This window comes from Bathycoccus prasinos (genome assembly GCF_002220235.1).
Source record: "Bathycoccus prasinos genomic : Chromosome_6".
Taxonomy (NCBI): domain Eukaryota; kingdom Viridiplantae; phylum Chlorophyta; class Mamiellophyceae; order Mamiellales; family Bathycoccaceae; genus Bathycoccus; species Bathycoccus prasinos.
The window spans coordinates 759426-778431 of NC_024003.1; the positions used below are offsets into that span (position 1 = coordinate 759426).

Consider the following 19006-nt stretch of genomic DNA (forward strand, 5'->3'; position numbering starts at 1 on the left):
TTGAATTCATTACAAGACTAAAGTCGCTGTTGCCGCGTTCGCGTTTGATTTGCGTTTCTTCACAACCGCGGTTGGAGCTTTCGCCGCCACGCAACACACGCCGCACTTTACGTACTCCGAATGCGACGGTAATACAAAGCCGTACTTTTCCACCCACTCATTCTTGTGCGCTTTTTCGAATTCGGCGCCTGAAGAGCACGTGTCGCAATACGCGAACCCGCACTCGACGCATCGTAAGGTGGTCTTCTCTGTGTGACCGCAGAGATCGCCGCACACTGCGCACTTGTGCGAAGGACACAACCACGGTTCCGCTGGATTCGGCGCGGTGAGAACGCGAGCACAGCCAGCACTACCGGCGTGCGGACATTTTGAACATTGTAACCAGATCGATGCGACTTCTGGAGTAAGCCACGCCGGCGGGATAGCCTTACATCCACCCTCTTTGCTCGATTTACAGCCGAAACAGAACACGTCGTGATTTTCCGTCGGAAACGGGGTAGAAGCATCGCTCGTTGGGCGATTAAATCTCGCAGTCGCATCATTGTCATTGTCCACAACAACACTCGCAGACGATAAAAACTGAACTTCTGGAGAGCACTCGCTGAGAATGCTTTTCGCAAATTCCGCCATTGCCTCCTCTGTATCCTCGAGCGTTTTCAACGCTGCTTCGTCTACATTCGCAGTGCTTTTCAGATGCACGAGAGGAATTTCGTCCTTTGCGCGCGTATCGCACGGCGCGAGCTTGGGATAGACGACATCTCTCACCACTTGCGCATCGATTTCGTACAAGACGCACACTTGCGTCCCGCGCGTCAATCGAGACGCTTTCTTCAAACCACTTAAGCTCACTATACCCACAGTTCGTTTCTTTATGTCTCTGTACTCGACCGCATCTACAAGTCGCGCGCCGAAAGGTTTCACCAAAGGATCAAGTATAGAATACCCGTCTTTCTCTGCGAAATCGGAGATTGAAAAATCAGTCGTTTTCTTATCATCGTACACGAACAGAGTTCGCGCGATTGAACGACTCGCGATGACTTGAGCAAATTTCAGTGCTCCTTGGGTTCCATTCAAGATCTTCTGCGGCTCCATGACATAAAAGGACTCTTTGAGGCGATCGGCAATATTTAGTTCGCTTTGTGTGGTGTTATTTACCGCAGGTTCCCACTGTTCGAAGACATGAGAAGGTTCAACTAATTTGTTTTGAAGAAACGAATCCTCCTCGGAGTGGGTGGTGAGCATTTCGCGCGCTTTCGTATCCGTAACATCATCGATTTTCGGCTCTTCTTCAGGCGACGGCAGTTCTGACGTGAAACGTATATCCATTTCTTCAAAGTTTGGCGGTTGAGGCTTGAGTGCCCATACACTTGTGGCGGACGCTTTGGCGTAGACTTCGCCGCACCTCGCGTGTACCGTGCGAAATACCTTGCGAAACTCTTCGCCTTTGTTCTCGAACTTGTCCTCATCATTCGGCATCAAGAGTACGCGCTTCGTTTTTAACCGGATTTTACTGGCCGCATCGTCGAAGTGTGCAACCCATTTTCGAAAACCATCCACGCCGTCGAAATTTGCGCTCGAGAACGGTCGAAGTAACGTTCCCGGACTTAACGCGGCATACGTCGCAGGCACCGGAGTCCCGTCTGCGTTTAGCGCGGTGCCGTGCTTCAATACCACGTTAAACATAATTTCTGTCGTGATAACCAAAACATCAAACGAGGACTTTTGAATCGCCGCACCTTTCAGCGAATTTTTTGCATCATTTGCGTTCAAGATGGACACTTGCCTGAGTTTAGGACAAAACTTGACTAGATCGGCGATCCAATTCAAAGCGTCAAATCTACTGTCGCATACAATAACGTGCGGTTTTTCAGATTGAATAGCCATGGCAGTAATTGTCGTCAGCCGCTTACCAAATCCAGAAGGTAATCTAAGCACAGCAAACGCGAGACCGAGGAATTTGTGCCGCGAGACGATATCTCTGGCTATTACTCTTTGAGCTACCGTTAACACTTTCCATGGTTCACTATATTTCTGAGAACCAGGAACCTCAAACGCTGAAAACGTGCGTTTAAGTACGGAACAAACGGAATCAATCGAAGCATCGCTCTTCACGTTTTCGTCCACGAATGCTTGTGGAAACAAAACCATGCACTTTGGATTCAAACTGCGCAAGATAATTATCGCGCGCCCGATGGCAGATTTTGCATTCGGGACTATATTTTCTGACGTTCCTTTCGTTATGTTTTCTAAATTTGTGCGCTTCCCTTTCTTTGGTTTCTCTATGAAGGCCTTCACGGGTTTTTGCCTCGCTGATGTAACTTTGTTTTCTTGTTGCAATTGATCATCTGCGCTGTGCGACGCAGCGTTTATGGAAGTTAGCACTCGCATACTTCCGTCACCCGTATTTACCAACGCTTTCTCGTGCCTTTCATTTGCTAAATCTGTAGTGGTTTCTGTTGTCGTCGTTGCACCGTTCGCATTCGCAAACAATTGCGTCGACTGACTAACTGCAGCGTTCTGTATGCCCCAGAAAACGGATCCGCCGGTCAAATACGCGTCGTTCAACGCTGACTCTATTGGCAACGAACATGTTTCGCGTCGCTTCTGCAACCATCGCTCGCTCGAATGCGTGGAGCAAAATACCATCGGCTGACCAGTACCAGCGCGGCGAAGCCACGCGTTCTTCGACCCTCTCGCACAGAGCGGGTGAAACGCCTTGTAACATTTCTTCATCGCGCATTGTGTACAAGCGCCTTCTTCTTCGCAAATTTCACACTTCAACGTCATCCGCGAGCTTGTAAGCTTCGAGGCGTCTATGCGCAAAACGGAAGATCCAGATTCCAACGCTTTTTTATCGTTGTCTACTGCTTTAGAGAACGAAATTTCGGGTAATGTTAGCGCACAAACAACGTGCGCGTGATACCCAGGCGCGCGCCAGTTAGTTGAAAATTTTGATTTCGGCTTGATCCTCGCTAACGCGCCTTTCGGCGTCGGGCATAAAGCGCACATACCCCGTCCGTTTTCGATGAGATTAGACACGCCATCCTCGCACCCCGCGCACAACCACTCGCCGTCTGGAATCTTTTGGATGCCGTAACAGCTCTTGTGCACTTGCACGTCGCACCCATCGCACAATAAAATTTGGTCGTTGACGTCCCAGTAATCCATGAGCTGTTCGTTGCACACGTGGCAGGCGTCCACAGAAGACCAAACAACTTTTTGAATATACTCCGAAGCAGGTTCAGGTGCTTCTTTAATCTTCTTCGTATCGCGAAGTTGGTGTGGTGGTATATTTTTCTTTTTGTTCTTTTTCTTTTTTGTTTCATCTTGCATGTCTGCGTCGACTTCACCTTCCGCGGCGGTGACGTTGGATTGAAGTAAGTCCTTCTCGTCTTCATCCTCGTCCTCATCCTCTGAACTCGATGCGGTATCGGTACCGTTATCGCGTTGTCCATTACGATTCGCATCCAAACTAAACTCTTTTCTCATCTTTTGCTTTAGCGCGCGCCGTTGCTCTCTTACTCCTATCTTGCTCACCTTCAGTTCCTCTCCGTTTGGTTTCTGTCTCGTCTCTAACACCGAAGCGACTCGTAACAGCTTCTCGGCGCGTTGCAACTTCTCCGCCGCAATCTTCGCTTTCCTATTGGCATTCTCAAACGCATCTTTCGCTTTTTGCATTTTCTTGGCAGCAAATATTTCAGTCGCCGCCGCCGCGCTCGCGGTAAACGCCCACTTATTCTCCGCGTTCCCGCCAGCACCGCCGTTCATTTCACCTAATCTCGCATCCACCGCTCTCATGATTTCTTCGGAGGTTGGAATATTGAACGGATTATTATTACTCGTCGTATTCTCCGCATTACTCTCGCGACCGCGCATCTTCTTCGCCAACATCTCCTTCAAAAACAAAATTTCCTCGTCGACATCCGCGTCGGAATCCGTGTCGTCTTCGTCTTCGTCCTCCTCCTCCGTCACTTCCTCCAACGAGCGCTTCCTCCCTCTCTTCGTCGACGACGCGCCGCCGAACCCTCTCTTCCTGGTAAACTCCAACGCTTTTCGAACGTCTGCCGACTGTTTCTCGTACTCTTTCAAGATGTTTCCTACCGTTGAGACGACTGCAACTTTCGTTTTCTCCTCTTGGTTTTTGTAAAAATCCGGAACTGTCTCCTCCTCGTCTTCGTTCGTATTCATCCCTTTTCCTTCTGCATTCTGCCTTTGCATCATCATCATCATCATCATCTCGTCGTCCTCTTCTTCTTCTTTTTCTTTCTCGTTCTTTTGAACAACGACGACTTTATCCTCCTCCCGCTTCTTAAACGTCTTCGTTGCCTCTTCTTCGTAATCATCCTCGCCCGTTGTTCGTGTTGCGTGAATAGTAATCGACGAAGCATTCGTCCGTCTGTCCAATTCGACGCGTTTCTCCTCCTCGGTTTCATCTTCCGTGTTTTCATTATCGTCGTCGTTTACGTCGTCCTCGCGAAAAAGAGGATCATCTGCCGACGAAGGTAAAGACGACGGGGCGTTTTTGACGATGGTTTTGTTCTCCTCTTCGTTGGTGTCGTTTTCATCGTCGCCGCTCATATTTCTTCTCCCTTGTTTAAAGTTTTTTGTGTGGGAAATCGAGTGAAAATGTCAGAAGTGCTCGATGGTACAAAATTTAACCGGTGTTGGTATATACACAGTAAACGCTCTAAAGTCATCATCGTAATCATCATCGTCGTCGTCACATATATGTCATCTAATAATAAAGGTGTTCTTAAGCTAAAAACGCTTCCTCTTCCAAGAAGGTTTCTTCCTCGTCTTCGCCGTCGGGGGCGACTTTTTGGTAGAAGAGAATGTACCCGTGTTCGCTGCCGCCTGCGTCTTCATCTCCTTCTTGTCCTCCCGAGACGACACCTTTACTTCCGAAAACGGATTCTAAGTCTTCCGTGTTCATGTCCTGAACGGTTTCGTCGTCGAACATGACCCACCGTTCGCTGGCACCACCTCCGCTGGCTTTGTAGCCAGAGGTTCGAGCGAAGCAGACGTAGTGGCCGTGGTTCGGGCCGCTGCCGATGTGGACGACGACGGCAAAGAGACAGTAGAGGTCGTCGGAGGAGGTGGAGTCGGCGGAGAGGTTGGGAAGTTTCAGCTCGCGCGAAAATGCGACTCGGTGGTTAAGTTTTTGCATTCGTCCGACGGATTCGACGTATTTGAAACGTTTCAGGTGGAGCGCTAAGACTGAAGGCGCGGTGCGGATGAGAAGTCGTTTGTGCGCTTCGTGTAAGCCCGAACACGAATCGCATTGGAACTTATCTTCGCCGCCGAGAAGTTCGCTGGCAGAGAAATCCGACAGACACTGTTGGATGGAAGAGTTTGGCTTTACCTCGACGGAGATTTCGAGGAAGGATTCTGACCGCGACGTGACGTTCTCGCACCACAAACATCTGGTTTCGTTGACGGTTTCGCCTTGGAAGACTTCGTGGACCCACGTTTGCTTTTCTTTTTTCTTGCTGTTACTGGATGCTTTTTTACGCATGTTTAACGCGTCGCTAATGCCACCGATGTTTGTGTTACTACCTGCATTCGACATAGTTAGCGCGGCCGATGCGTTGGCGGCGTCCTTCTCCGCACCGTTCTTGTTCGCGGCGCTCTTGCTCTCTTCTTCGACGTTCCTCAAATCCACGTCGTTACCTTCGCTTCCTTCATCTACGCTCAGACGACCGCTACCGCTCGAAATTCTCGGCGTTACACTGCCCGCGCTGCTTCCACTCCTCCTCGAATTCCTCTTCGAATCGTAATTATCCTTCACCTCGTCTCTCTCCCTCTCTAAAATCTCGCAACACTCGTTCAAGAGATAATTCAAAAACTCGTGCGCGTCTTGATGCTCGTACGAGTTAAAACACTCGTTCGATTTCTTCAACCGAGAGACAAACTTCTTCGGTTCAACCACGGGAACTCTTTTCGCCGAACTCGTCAACGCTTTTTGCTCCTTCTTGCTCATCTCCGCGAACAAACCGCCGAGCGAAAGTAACAAGTTGGCGTCCGAATCAGTTTGCGTCGCGTGGTATTCCAACAAGAGCTTCTTAAACGGTTGGCAGTGATACAACGCTTGCAACACTGAATTGCAGTAACACGTGTTCCCGAAATTTTCTAATCCAACGCCTTTTGATGCGCCTTTGTTTTTGTCGCTCGTCGTATTCGTCTTCATCCCCGAGGCGATGGTATCTTCGCTGTTATCAGACATCTTCAGATTGTTCTTTTCGTTCTCGTCGTTCGAACCGTTATCATCTTTTCGTCTCCGGTCGGCACCAGACGCCTTTGCACTCGAAGACCCGTTCGTAGTGTTCGCAGATGATGCAAGAGTACTGCTCTTAGTCGCGTTCGAACCGCCACTTCCGCGAGTCGTAGTATTCGTCGTTGGTTTTCGACTTCGCGGGGAAGAATCGTTCGAACGGTGTCGCCGCTCGTCGTCGTCGCTGCTCGTCTCGCTCGAACCGTTCTCTGTCGTTCTCTCTTCGTCGAAGGATAAGTTCCGAACGCCATCGCTCAAAGAAGAGGAAGGCGCTTTTGAGTTCGTGCCTCCCATACTCGTGTTTTATTCTTTTCTTTCTCGCGTGGTATTCTTCGTTTTTTTCTGGAGAGGTTTGAGGGTTCGTTTGTCTCGAACGAAAGGAAGAAGGAGAGAACGAGAAGCGAACGCGCGCGCGTGTTTTCTATGCAGACGTACAAGTGTAAAAAGTAGATACTTAAAACAACGTCTATGTGATAATGTTACACGATGCGAAATGTATATTTACCTTTTCCTTTCGTCTAACCGTAACTGGTCGCAGATGTCGGTCAACGCGCTCTCGTATCTCGGAATGAAGTGGTCGGAGACCATGTTTTTGTTCAACCATAAAGCGGTGTACGCTTCTCGTTTGACGTCGGTATATAAGGCGTAGTGTTGTGGGGCGTCTTTGGGAATGGCTTCTCGTAAAAGCGGCTGTTCGTTGGCGAGACCTTCGGCTCGGTTCGCCGCGGCGAGGTCAATCATGTGGAGGATTTTGCCAGCCGGGAAGAGCGGGACGTGTAACGTGCGCTTGCGCTTGGTACCGCCGCCGCTGCCAACATCTTTGTTCTTCGCTCCTTCGCCGCGTTTTTTCAGTTCTGACTCGATGGCTAGGATGGTGCCTTCCGCATCGTCGACTTCCATTGCCGCGGCAGTTTCGGAAGGATCTTCGATATCGTCCATAGGCTCGAGCTTTTCGCTTTCTTCGAGACGTTCTGGAGAGATGTTTTCACCCGAAATTTTCATTTTGGCGTTTAGAAGCTCCTCTGATGCTTTCGCGATGTCTCTGTCGCTTTGTAAACGCAACACGCGCTCGGTGGCTTCCGGTTCTGAAGCATCCAACATTTCCTCCGAGATTGATTCTCTCGATATGCGTTCCTCCTCGGCGGCGTCGAGTTCTCCGACGCCGTATTGCGTGTGCGCCGCGACGCCTCCCATACGAGAGGAAGATTTCGTTCCTATTTCTAATTCTTGTTGCTTTTTATGTTCCTCTTTCGAGGAAGATGCAGCAACGCTCGGTTTTATTTTGTGTTGACTTCTCGGCGCGGTGCATCGAAGTAACATGGCGACTGATAAACTCGCCAATCGCGACGAGACGGATCGCGCAGACTTTGTCGCCGCCGACGCTGTGGTTGCTAATAAGTTGCGACTTTGAGACGCAATCGTGGCCGCTAACGGTGGAGCAGCCACACCACCATTACTACCAGCAGAAATCTTAGGAGATGGAAGCACCGCGACGTCTTGCGGCGGCGGCGCCTCGTTCCACTCGTTGTCCGGCGAAGCGAAAGTCTTCTTCTCTGGCGATCGAGGACCGACGCACGGTATGGGCACGCCGCACACTTTCGGTGCGGTCGCTAAAACTCTTTTCGCTGCGTCTTTATCCGTAAACGTCGCCGCTAACGTTCCAGCTGCTTCATCGCCCATGATCCCTAGCCCGCCAAGTTCCGCGTCCCCTTCGACTCGCCGGCCTGTTTGCAAAAACCGTTGCAATACCTTTTGTTCTACGCTCGTCTTCACAATCTGCTCGCGCATATCCTCCGCACGCGAATAGGACAACAAAGGCACAACATCGCCTCGATTGATCAGCGTTGTCGTCCACGGGGCGCAATTCGCGGCTAAATCTTCCGAAAGCATGGACGGACACCCGAACGCAATCACTCGCACGTCTGAAAAATGTTCCGGCTGCGCGTCTCTGAGCATTTGCGCTAAAAGAACGCCGACGCCGCCACCCAAGGAATGACCAACCACCATAAAATCGTAATTTGGGTTCATTTCTCTTGCTTTTCTCAACTCGTCCGTCGCGTTTTTCATCAACCACCTCGCGTTGGCTAAAAAACCGGCGTGCGCGTACCCGACGACGACGTCGCCGGATCCGTCCGGTCTCAACGCGTGGTGCGGACTCGAATGCGCCGTCAACGCCGTCAACGAATCCCGTATCGAATGCGTCCCACGAATCACCAGCAACAACGATTTAACGTTTTCATCCTTAAACAAAACAAACGCCGGTTTAAACGTCGACGGTTTAATCTGATGGAGCAAAATCTTCTGGTACGAGTCGTCCACTCTCCCTCGAATGGTTTCGAAATCTCTCGCGCGCCTTAAAAGTTTGTTATACTTCAACGCCAACCGTATCCTTAACAACCGTTCGTCCCACCGTTCCCCGTTTGCGACGAGACTTTCGTGTTCCGTGATGTTTTCTCGAAACGCTCCCGTCGTGATTCGTTTCCCTTTTCCAATGTTGATCACCGCGTCGGCGATTTCGTCTTGGCAGTCTCGGTTCGCCAACTGTCGAATGGCGAGTAAGTGGTCGACCCTCCAAATCTTCAAGATGGATAAAGCGTCCGTCCACCCGATGCGAACGATTTTCGCCAATCGCGAGGCAGTTTCTCCGTACGTTCTCGGTTGTTCCGAGAGTTGCCAATCGTCATCATCTGCATCGTTCTCTTTAGTATCATTGGGCGGCACCCCGCTCGGTGCGTTTTGCACCGCGAACGAGTTATTACGCGAATTGTTGTTGTTAGTACTACTATTACTACTATTACTCGCGTAGAACAAAGACGCGAGCGTGGTCAACGTCGCCGCGGCGACCACCGATGCCATCTATCTCTTTGCCTTCGTCTTTTCCTTCTCGTTCTGTTCTTAATGCGAGACGATATATATATAATATACTAATATACTATAGATTTGTGTATATTTAGTTTATATATATAGCTCCTGGTACCGAGTTGACGGAAGAACGCGGACATTTTTCGTGGTGGTGGTGTTGTCTCTTTCTGGGAAAGAGAGCGAGACAACGCGTCGGAGTTTTGAGGATTAGTTCTATTTGTTGGGGGATTTTCGAGACTCAAAAAAAAATAAGTTTTTTTTTCTCCTCACAAAATCTCTACAAAAACGCATTCGTTCACACGCAACAAAAGATAGGAACACGCACCTTCGAGCGAATTTACTCGTGCGAGTGCGAGAAAGGAATTGCGCGGAGGAAAAGTGTAAGTTTCTTTCCTGCTCATTTTTCTTCTCGTTGTTGTTCAAAAGGCACGTCGCGCGCGTGTGGCTCAGAATCCATCTCATTGGTAAAACGAAAAGACGCGAAATTTTAAGAGAGACGACGACCAAAAAATAAAAATAAAATGTTCCTATCGCGTGAGCAAAAGCTTCAGAATGTCCTTTCGGCGTTGGACGCCGCCGTTGGACGTGTTCACGGCAATGATACTGACAAGGCGCTCTTGCATGCTTCTGAAAATGTGAGAGTTGCTGTTAGAAGGTTAAAAACACAACGTGAAACACCTGTAAGAGGAGAAAACACGTTGAACGAAATCCTCAAGTCTCATTCGCACAGAGTGATCTCCGTGAAAAAAAGCACAATTGGATGTGAGGAGAATAATACGGACCCGGGAGATGTTGTTCGCACGATAGCGAAGGAGCGCCTTGAAAACTACGACAACCCAATTCCGCCAGGTTCAGCAGAGCATAAGAGAGTTTCGAAGATTCGCACGAATACAGCGGTCAAGTTATTGAGTACAGAGTTTAATTCCATCAAGAAATTTTCAACTCATAATGGAAATCCAATTTCTAATATCGTGAGAAAAGTGGCGAGAAAAATGAGTGGAGGCTGTGCCACACCGATGGAAGTCAACGGCAGGACCCCGGTGACAACGGGGGGCGCGAGACGGACATTCACAGGCCGATCTGACAACGGTAGAGGAAGTCAGCAACGTCCGCGATTCGATTCCAACGTTGGCAACGGAAACGTTGGCAACGGAAATGTTGGCAACGGAAACGTTGGCAACGGAAACGTTGGCAACGGAAACGTTGGCAACGGAAACGGAGGGAACGGAAACGGAGGGAACGGAAACGGAGGGAACGGGAACGGAGGGAACGGAAACGAAGTCAGCGACGAGGATGAAGACAACGAGGACGAACCAGACTTAGAGCCGGAAGACTTCAGAGATATCGAAGACGCTTGGCTCGAATCGGCGACTACCATCGAGAATGCCAAGAAAGAGAAAAACAATCAAAAGAAGATGAAAGCTGATTTCGTGCGGATCGAGTTGAATTCTACGAGTGGCATGTTGGCTGGTGTGGGGTATTTTGATCGAGCCGATACATCTCTTCCGACTACATTGAAAAAGGAGAGTTTCGACCCGGTCCCGTGCATCATGGGTGGGGATTCTCTCACGTGGTCGCTTCCTTCGAATTTGACAGCGGAACTCACATCGAGCGCGTTTTGCGATATTTTAAATGCAGAGGAACGGATCGCAATACAACAAGATAGAAGCGAAAATGAGAAGATTTTACGCATCTCCGCTGCGATTGACCGTATGAATGCTGAGGATAAAAAATCAAATTTTTTGAAGTTGCTCTTGAAAAAAGAAAACGACGTCTGGAGTTTGGGAACGCGCCAAGCACCAGACGTGACGGATGGTGATCTGAAGAAATACACGTGCTCGGAGAATGTGCATTTGACGAAAACTGTGGTCGGCATGAACGATCTCGAACACGGCGCGCTCATCGATTTGTGTGGGTTTGGTGCTTTTAGAAATTACAGTTTGAAGGATGCCGTGTTGGGGACTTTCGTTGTTCGAGGTTTCGAAAAGATTTCGAGGGAGAACGAAACGAACCGAGCGAAAATTATAGTGGAGGACGACACGTTTCACTTTTGGATGTCCGAAGGTGCGCACGGCGGAATCAGTTTCTTGAAACATTTTAAAGACGCTGAATGGGATATTATGAAGATTCATCCGGACGCGTTCGAGAAAATCGAGTTCCTGGGACAAGACGAAAAGCTCGTATCTGCAAAAGAAATGATCCTGAGCGGATTTCGTTCGGCGAAAAGATACATGCAATCGTGGCAAGGCTTGTATTACTGCTACCGCAAAAATGCAAACAGAGAAGTTGAAGTTCGATGGTTGTTCAATATCATATCTCTCTGTCGTTTGGGACACTTGGAATTATGGCTATTATGGGATTACCGGCGTTTGTTAGCTATGATTAATGTCGTTCGTTTCTTGAGAGGAAAACGCGTGTACGCGTTCAACAGCAATCCTCTCAAAGACGCGCTCGATGAGAGAATGAATGGCAGAATTTTTCGCAAGTTTCTCAAGCCGAGCGTGTGGCCTATTAACGACAGCGTTCCAGTCGCCGGAGATCGCGTCGTTCCATGAGCAGTGAGATTCCTTTTTTACTTTTTACTTTTTACTTTTTTACAAATTTTACTAATACAAAAGTAATATATTATTTTAAAATAAAATAAAATCTGCTCTTCGAGCGCGTAAATGAGATCCTTTGGATGTATTTTGTTCTCATCTCTCGAGCAACCCGTGTAACTGCATTCATCTTTGTGTTTCATTTCTTTCGCCTTTGCTTTTTAAAGACGCGAAAGGTAAAAGCAATAAGAACCACTTTTGCATATTTTAGGCAACTCGACGCCGGCGACGTTGGTCAAAATGCACGTGTTTTTGCGAACTTCGTAACCGAATTTGCAATACGACGTCTCTAAAAGGAAACACTCGAAATCATAAAACGGCTTCGTCCAGTTGAACAAGCTCGCGAAATCGTTTCCGGAAGGATTTTCGAGCCAAAACGGACACACGAAATAAACCACCAAGTCGATGATAGAACGCACGGGAACCAAAGCTCGATCCACGAGTTCTCTCTTCAAAGCGGCTCCAATCTGTTCGCCCCATTTCTTGTTGAGGTCCGCATAGAACGTGTTGCGTTGGACGCTGAATGCAGTGCACTCCGGCGCGGCGAAAATCTTTGAAATTATTCCAACGGGAGGTAAAAAGCACGGCATGAACGACTCAATCTTCGCACAAACAAACACGACGTTTTTCAACCTCCACGCTTTCTCTTCTGCGGTATATAAAATCAAAGGATCGACGCAAATGTATATTTTCTTTTGAGACGTTGCTCTCTCGTGCGCGTGTACGCTCGACAAACACGAACCGGCGCCAATGTCCAAGACGAATCTGCTCTTTTCCTTCCTCATCCACTTCGCTTCCTCGCTCAAAGACTCCCACGACAAGTCACCAACGAGCAGACGCTGGAGTTGACCGGAGGTGAACCAGCTCGCGACACCCGTCTTCAAATTCAAAACTTTCCACGGGATGAGCGCGGCGCACTCGTCGCCTTCCCGTCGAACGGTATCGTTCAAACCTCTGTCAAAAGCGACGACGGCGATGTGCTTCTCATTTTGTATCTCCGCGGCTTTGGCAAAGAACAAATCCAAATTGCCTTCCTCGTCGCTCACGCACCACGTTTGTTCCTCTCCTTCGCGCGTTGTTCGTTGGAAACAAGCGTTGGAAGTTACCGAGAGACGCGCTCGCAAGCTCAACTCTGCGCGCAAACGCTGTTCTTTTGGCACCCACTTTCTCAAACCTTGGGGGAGGCTTTTCAAATCTGGAGAAACAAACGACTCGACGGAGACCACGACCCGACGAAATTTGCCTCTATTTCGTCGGGTTGTTGGATAATCTATCACGATGCTCGACGTCAAAATAGTTTCTCCGCGAATGACGTGCACAGCTGCACCAACGATGCGCGCGAGACGTCGTTTTGGTCCTCTCTTCGTTTTCGTTTTCTTCTTCTCGATGTTGACACCCGAAGTTGTGAGACACGCAGTCGACGACGAGGACGACGACGCGGCGATTCGCGACGAAACGAAGATTGGTATTTCGTCACCGTCGAGGAACATGTACCGTTGACTTCTAATCTTTTCCGGAGAGCGAAGGAAAAAAGAAGAGCTGTCCGCTTCTGACTTCCACAGCTCTTTTTCTTCGTCGTTCAGGTGCGCTTTCACGGCGGCGTCGACGCTCGAGAAGTATTCTCGAGCAGGATATTTCCGCTCCATCGCTTCTTTATGCGTTCGGCGTTTCGCTTTGTACCTCTTCTCCTTGTCTTCCTCTTTGCCCAACACGTCCTCTCTCGCTTTCTCGAACTTCTCTTTTCCTCGAACCACCTCTGAAGCTCCGCAAAGATGATGACGGCGGCGGCGGGAGCTAGTTGTCTTCTTCTTTCTCTTCATCATCATCAATTCTTTCATTCTTCTCTCTCACTCTTTCACTCTTCGTATTATCTTTCGTCGCGAAATATTAAACACCGCTCTTCCTCTCTCTCTCTCTCTTTCTTCCTCTCTCTCTCTTTCTTCCTCTCTCTCTTTCTTCCTCTCTTTACTTTCTCCGTTCCAGAAGGAGAGAGAAGAATTTGTGGTGGTTTTTTGTTTTTCTAGTGATCTCCATTATTCAAAAAACGAAGGGAGAAGGAAAGCGACGGTGCGCGCGTTTTTTCTCCGGCTCGTTTGCCGTCATTACTGCACGGTTTGCCGCGAAACTTTGCACGCCTTACTTTAATCGCGAGACCTATCGAGTCGCGAAGAAAAAGAAAGGAACGATTCGTCGTGCGAAGCAAAATTCATTTTCGCGATTAAAATCGCTCACAGTCATCGCTTCTCGCGAATCACACGGAACCTCTTCGTGGGTTCATTGCACGTTTATGAGATGTTCGAGCGATGCATTCTTCAAATCCAATCGCTCATTTCACGTGCACGGCGAGAATCGCGCAATGTGTGCGGAAAGGCACACGTGCGTACTTTTATTTATGTCGCGAATGTCGTTTGAATTTTTGCTTTTGTTTTGTTTCCATGAAGAAGGGGGGGGTTCTTTTGTTTCAAAGACGAAACAGAGTGATGCAACCAGCCGAACGAAAGAACGAAAGAAATACCATGCGTACGATTGTTTGTATGTTTAAATTGTTCACGTAGTATTTCACTACTCCTCTTAAAGTTCTCTCTCTCTCTCTCTCTCTCTCTCTCTCTCTCTCTCTCTCTCTCTCTCTCTCTCTCTCTCTCTCTCTCTCTCTCTCTCTCTCTCTCTCTCGTAAAGTTCCGTCTCACCAACTCCTCGCTGCGAATAATTATTAGATTAATTTCTGAAATTCGTCAGCGAGTTTATCCAGATTTTTCTCAATGTCTTCTCCGTTTTTCCCTGCAAATTTTCGCATGCACTTTTCTCTTTCCTTTTCTTCCTTTCGATCGATCATGTCGTTTCGAAGGATGCGAAAGCAAGACTCGTGCACGTCGCGTTCCAAAGTTTTCGGGGCGGTTACGACCTTTTTCATGTACTTCTCCTTTATTTTGTGTCTTCTCATGTTGTCTTTCATTTGTTCTGGCGACAACTTACACACGTATAAACGCCTACAACAAATGCCACAGCCCCTCTCGTCTTCAAACACGTCGAATTCCGCGCAACTTCTGCAAAAAAACTTACCTTTCGTTAAAGGACTCGGTCTATAAATTCCACTCGCAAATCCTTTGCGTCCACAGTTATCGCACTCTCTCTCTAAACACCTGCCGCTCATGATCGTCTTCAACGTCTCCTTGTTAAAAGAGTAAACTTGTTCCTCCGTCTCGGAGTCAAACCACGTACTGCTCGCCCAACCTCCTCTCTGTCTACCAAACGGAAGAACCCCTCGGTGTACCGTGCATCGACAGCCTCCTTTTTCCTTTCCTCTGTTGCACTTACACTCGATGAACTTGCACTTGGCGTTCATCATCGTCTCCAACGAATCCTCCGTGCAATTTCGAACTCGATCTTCCGTAATTCTATTCAACCAAACTTCGCTCATATAGCCGCCTCTCTTCCCGTTCACAATCGTCTCGCATCGACAGTTATCTCCTAACTCACATTTGCACTCGATGAACAAGCACTTAAAGTTGACCAAATTTTTGACTTTTTCTTCCGTCAACTCGACATAAGGTGAGACTGAGCACCCCGTACGTCCATCCACCACAGAGTAGACTCCGTAACTACATGCTTTTCCGTCAAACTCGCCATCGATACTTCGACAAGTCTTGTTTTTGTTCCATGAGACGTTTGTGCATGAACAGTAAAACGGGAGACACATCGCGTGATAAACATTCTCCTCCTCCTTTTTCAGCCTCGGATCCACGATCCTCGGACCCGCCGCTCGTGCTCCGCCCTTGTGACGACACTTCTCTCCCAACGCACACGCAATTTGTTCAAATCTTCTTGTTTTGCTCTTCTTGCTTGCCCAACTGCTTGCCCAACTTTAGCAACTCTCTCTTTTTTCCTCTCTTTGAACGCCACCTTTTGTTCTTCTGTTCCTAGGCCGAAAGCCGCCAAAGTGTTATCCTTGTTGAACCACGCGGCACTCGCATACGCTTCCGGTAAGTTTGCCCAAGGAATCATATTTATTTGTGAATCTATGTTTCTAGTTTTCATATTGCGAAAAATGTTAATCCATTTTTTATCTCCGTTTTCGTTCCGTTGATCAATTGGAAGTACGTTCTCCGGCAAACTTGCGAGTATATACGCATTAGAAAACGCGCCTTCGATTTTACTGTTCCTGTATTCCTCTTCTCCCTCCTCGGGATCGTAAGTTTTATATGTCGTCCATCCAGATTGAAAGCCATTTCCAAGTCCAAATTTCTTTGCGCGCATCAGTGCATCAATCTTTTCCTTCCTCTCATCCTTCCTGAGCAAACCCCACTCAACAAAATGAAACGCGGTGTACCAGAAAGGAATTTTGTTCTTATCCCCATTCGTTTGTTTATACGTCACCGAAGGCTGGGTTTGACCCACCATTCTTGATGCAATAAAGTGAAGGAAGACAAAACCTTCTTTAGTTTCTTTTTCCTTCTTTTTTTCTCTCGAAATGTAAATGTGACAGAGTTTTTTGTGTGTTCAAGGGAGCAAAAAAAGGAACAAAAAATTTGAGGAGAATTTTTGCTCTTTTTTGGCTTCTCTCTTTCTGTCTTTTTGCTCCTCATTTTTTTTTTTCATCTTCTCAGACAGGTGTGTGTTTTTGTCTGTTGTTAAAAATACTCGCACTTTGAATACGAAGGCGAAAGAGTGTTTTGTGGTCGCGCTCTTACGGTAGTATTACTGCGCTTGTGAGTAAAAGGAGAGGAAGGGAGGAGTACTCTTCGACTGACGATGATTATTAAAGCTATGAATTTGCCTTTTTATGAGCCGTGCGGCGGCTTTGATTTCAACGAATAATACTATGAGTCAGTTTTAGATACGAATACGAAGAAGAGAGAGGTTTTTTTGTTTTGTATCTCTCCCAGGCGCGCTTGAGCTGCTCTCGCGCGTTGTGCGCGCGAGAGAGAGATCTCGGATCTCTCTCTCTCTCTCTCCCTTTTGATGGAAGGAGATGATGCTGACGATGATTATACAACGTAATACGCAAAGTTCTTTTTGCTGAACGCTGTGATGTACACTGCACAAAATGAGTCAGAAGCTGCCTTCTTGGAGAGTGTATTTTTTCCCAACAGAGAGAGAGAGAGAGAAAGAGAGAAAGTCTTTCGAGTGGTGCTTCTTCTTCTGCTTCGTGAAGGCGATGATGACCAATATTAGTTTGTTTCACTGAAACCCGTCTTTCTTTCTTTTTGTTTGTTTTGACGGGAGTTTGTGATGAAGAACATGTTCTGAGCCTATCTGTCGTGGAAGAAGAAGTATGCCGAAAGAGGGAGGAGTCGAACGTCGCTCGTTTTTTTACCTTCGTTTCGCATTCTCTCGTGCGAAACGGTCGTTGTTTCCGCGCGGATTCAAAGGCGATGATGACCACAAAAATAAAAAGCATTTTCTGAAGCTTCACGGCGTATTTGATTATAGCAAGTGCTCTGAGCCTAAGAACTTACATCCGCGATACTTTTTTTCTTTGATCCGCTCGCTCACGCAGTATTTTTTACACACACACAAAAACACACACACAGACGCGCACAGGAAACACAGTTTTCGTTGAAAACATGCAGGTTGTATCGAACGCAAGCACATTTTATGGTAACGCGCTGCGTAGTACTCATAGTCGACGACGACAAAAAGCGCATCTCACCACCACCAAAGCGTACGTCGATTGGACACTCGGCGAGCCGGCGAGGGTGGTGAAATCCGCATGTTCGCCCTCCTCCGAACAGTACGAACCAGAAGATGCGATAAGTGTGAACGCAATCATCGAGAAAAACGACGGGATTTTCATACCGTTTAAAGAGAGCAAAGAGGTCGTTTTGAAATTTACGCTGGAAGACGCGAAGACGAAAGAAGTGACGAAATTAGCCAAGACGTGTTGCGATTTGCGAGTCCAAGCGGTCGAGGGCGTCTTTTTTCTCTACGATACGGAAGAAAACGCAAAGCCGGTGAAGTGTTCAGGAAAAGCCATACGAACGTTACGTCCGGGATCGGTGTTATCGTTTTGTCACCACGGACGCGAGAGGCGATTGGAATTGTTTCGAAACGCCATCGCGCACGCGTAAAACGTAAAAGGTGAACGTTCTTTAAACGCACGCGCAAAGCTGTACCAAACTAAAATTAAAAATACAAAACTACCGTACCTATCGTCTATCTCTGCCTTCTAAATCATTCACGTATCCTCTCGGTGGCTCTTCAAACACCACGTCTTTATACACGCCGTCCTTCCCATTTCCTCTCCCGCTACACCTGAACGTCAATGAAACTCGCTTCCCGTCGATTAAATCCTCGTTCCGAATGCCGTGTTCCCATTCGAATCTACATCGTCCGCCTTGGATCTGTAACGAAAACCTCGGTAACTTCTTTGCAATCTCAATCCCTTGATTCTTATTCATTCTGTATCGCATTATGCACGTTCCTACCATGCTTAAATTGATGATAATATCGCTCGATAAAATCCGATCGTCCACGTGCGGTCTCAACTCGTGTCCTTTCTCTCGCACATATTCAATCGCGTTGCACTCGTTGCACGCGAACCCGAATTCTCGCAAACCTTTGTACCCGTACTCATTCGCGCGTAACTTCTCCAAAACAATCCTCTGAAACGCCTCCGGCATTTCCCTCTTCGCTTTGAACACTTTCCTCCGTGCCCTGTCCGCGTTCACCCCCCAAGACTTCCCGTTGTGCCGTCCGTTCCCGCTCGCGTTTCGATCGTTCCACGTCTGCTCCGACATGTCGTACACCGCTCGCAATAACTCTGTCTCTTCTTCCTCGGTTATGAAATTCTCAATCACTTTGTGCCCAGATATGTGCGACGGCGACGAGATTTTGGACATTTCAATCGAGCCTCGCTTGATTTTCAAGAACGCGTCGTTATTCTTAGCATTAGGAATAGTAGGAATAGGTATTGAAGGCATTTCCTCCTTCTCCTCAAAAGCCTTCCTTTTCCGGCAGTTTTTGCTCGCCAAAGTCTCAGTCTTCTCTGCATCTGTTATTACGGAGTGTTCTCGTTCTTCTTTTTCTTCCTTTTCTTCTCGCTTTGCGCGTTCGTCTAAACACTCGTTCACGTGTTCTTGCAAGCGCACCACGTGGTGCATCGTCCCACAAACTGGACATTTCTCGTATTTATTCTTGTTCTGTTTTGTCTTCTTACCATCGCCTCCGCCGGCAAAAAATAACGTCGTCTGTCGCATCACACACGGTGTGTTTCTTCGTGTACTTCTTGTCTTCAGAGTGGTACGCTCGAGAGAGAGAGAGAGAGTAAGAGAGAGTT

At 48.0% G+C, this 19006-nt stretch overlaps 8 protein-coding genes across 8 annotated transcripts; 2 read left to right on the forward strand and 6 right to left on the reverse strand.

The window, feature by feature from the left end:
• Window positions 1-9: 9 nt before the first annotated feature.
• Window positions 10-4578, reverse strand: Bathy06g04040 (predicted protein; the record flags this gene model as incomplete). Its single annotated transcript, XM_007512732.1, has 1 exon — window positions 10-4578. The coding sequence occupies one exon, from the start codon at window positions 4576-4578 to the stop codon at window positions 10-12; it is 4569 nt and encodes a 1522-aa protein (XP_007512794.1).
• A 175-nt stretch (window positions 4579-4753) lies between these two features.
• Window positions 4754-6565, reverse strand: Bathy06g04050 (predicted protein; the record flags this gene model as incomplete). The annotated part of the gene is made up of 1 exon (XM_007512574.1): window positions 4754-6565. The coding sequence occupies one exon, from the start codon at window positions 6563-6565 to the stop codon at window positions 4754-4756; it is 1812 nt and encodes a 603-aa protein (XP_007512636.1).
• A 207-nt stretch (window positions 6566-6772) lies between these two features.
• On the reverse strand, window positions 6773-9127 carry Bathy06g04060 (predicted protein; the record flags this gene model as incomplete). The annotated part of the gene is made up of 1 exon (XM_007512570.1): window positions 6773-9127. The coding sequence occupies one exon, from the start codon at window positions 9125-9127 to the stop codon at window positions 6773-6775; it is 2355 nt and encodes a 784-aa protein (XP_007512632.1).
• A 527-nt stretch (window positions 9128-9654) lies between these two features.
• Bathy06g04070 (unknown protein) lies at window positions 9655-11688 on the forward strand (the record flags this gene model as incomplete). The annotated part of the gene is made up of 1 exon (XM_007512594.1): window positions 9655-11688. One exon carries the CDS (start codon window positions 9655-9657, stop codon window positions 11686-11688), a length of 2034 nt encoding a protein of 677 aa, XP_007512656.1.
• Window positions 11689-11891: 203 nt separating this feature from the next.
• On the reverse strand, window positions 11892-13550 carry Bathy06g04080 (unknown protein; the record flags this gene model as incomplete). The annotated part of the gene is made up of 1 exon (XM_007512788.1): window positions 11892-13550. The coding sequence occupies one exon, from the start codon at window positions 13548-13550 to the stop codon at window positions 11892-11894; it is 1659 nt and encodes a 552-aa protein (XP_007512850.1).
• Window positions 13551-14440: 890 nt separating this feature from the next.
• Bathy06g04090 (unknown protein) lies at window positions 14441-16128 on the reverse strand (the record flags this gene model as incomplete). Its single annotated transcript, XM_007512749.1, has 2 exons — window positions 14441-15489; window positions 15534-16128. The coding sequence occupies 2 exons, from the start codon at window positions 16126-16128 to the stop codon at window positions 14441-14443; spliced, it is 1644 nt and encodes a 547-aa protein (XP_007512811.1).
• A 1166-nt stretch (window positions 16129-17294) lies between these two features.
• Window positions 17295-17798, forward strand: Bathy06g04100 (unknown protein; the record flags this gene model as incomplete). The annotated part of the gene is made up of 1 exon (XM_007512384.1): window positions 17295-17798. The coding sequence occupies one exon, from the start codon at window positions 17295-17297 to the stop codon at window positions 17796-17798; it is 504 nt and encodes a 167-aa protein (XP_007512446.1).
• Window positions 17799-17876: 78 nt separating this feature from the next.
• Bathy06g04110 (predicted protein) lies at window positions 17877-18830 on the reverse strand (the record flags this gene model as incomplete). The annotated part of the gene is made up of 1 exon (XM_007512397.1): window positions 17877-18830. The coding sequence occupies one exon, from the start codon at window positions 18828-18830 to the stop codon at window positions 17877-17879; it is 954 nt and encodes a 317-aa protein (XP_007512459.1).
• Between the last annotated feature and the right edge of the window lie 176 nt (window positions 18831-19006).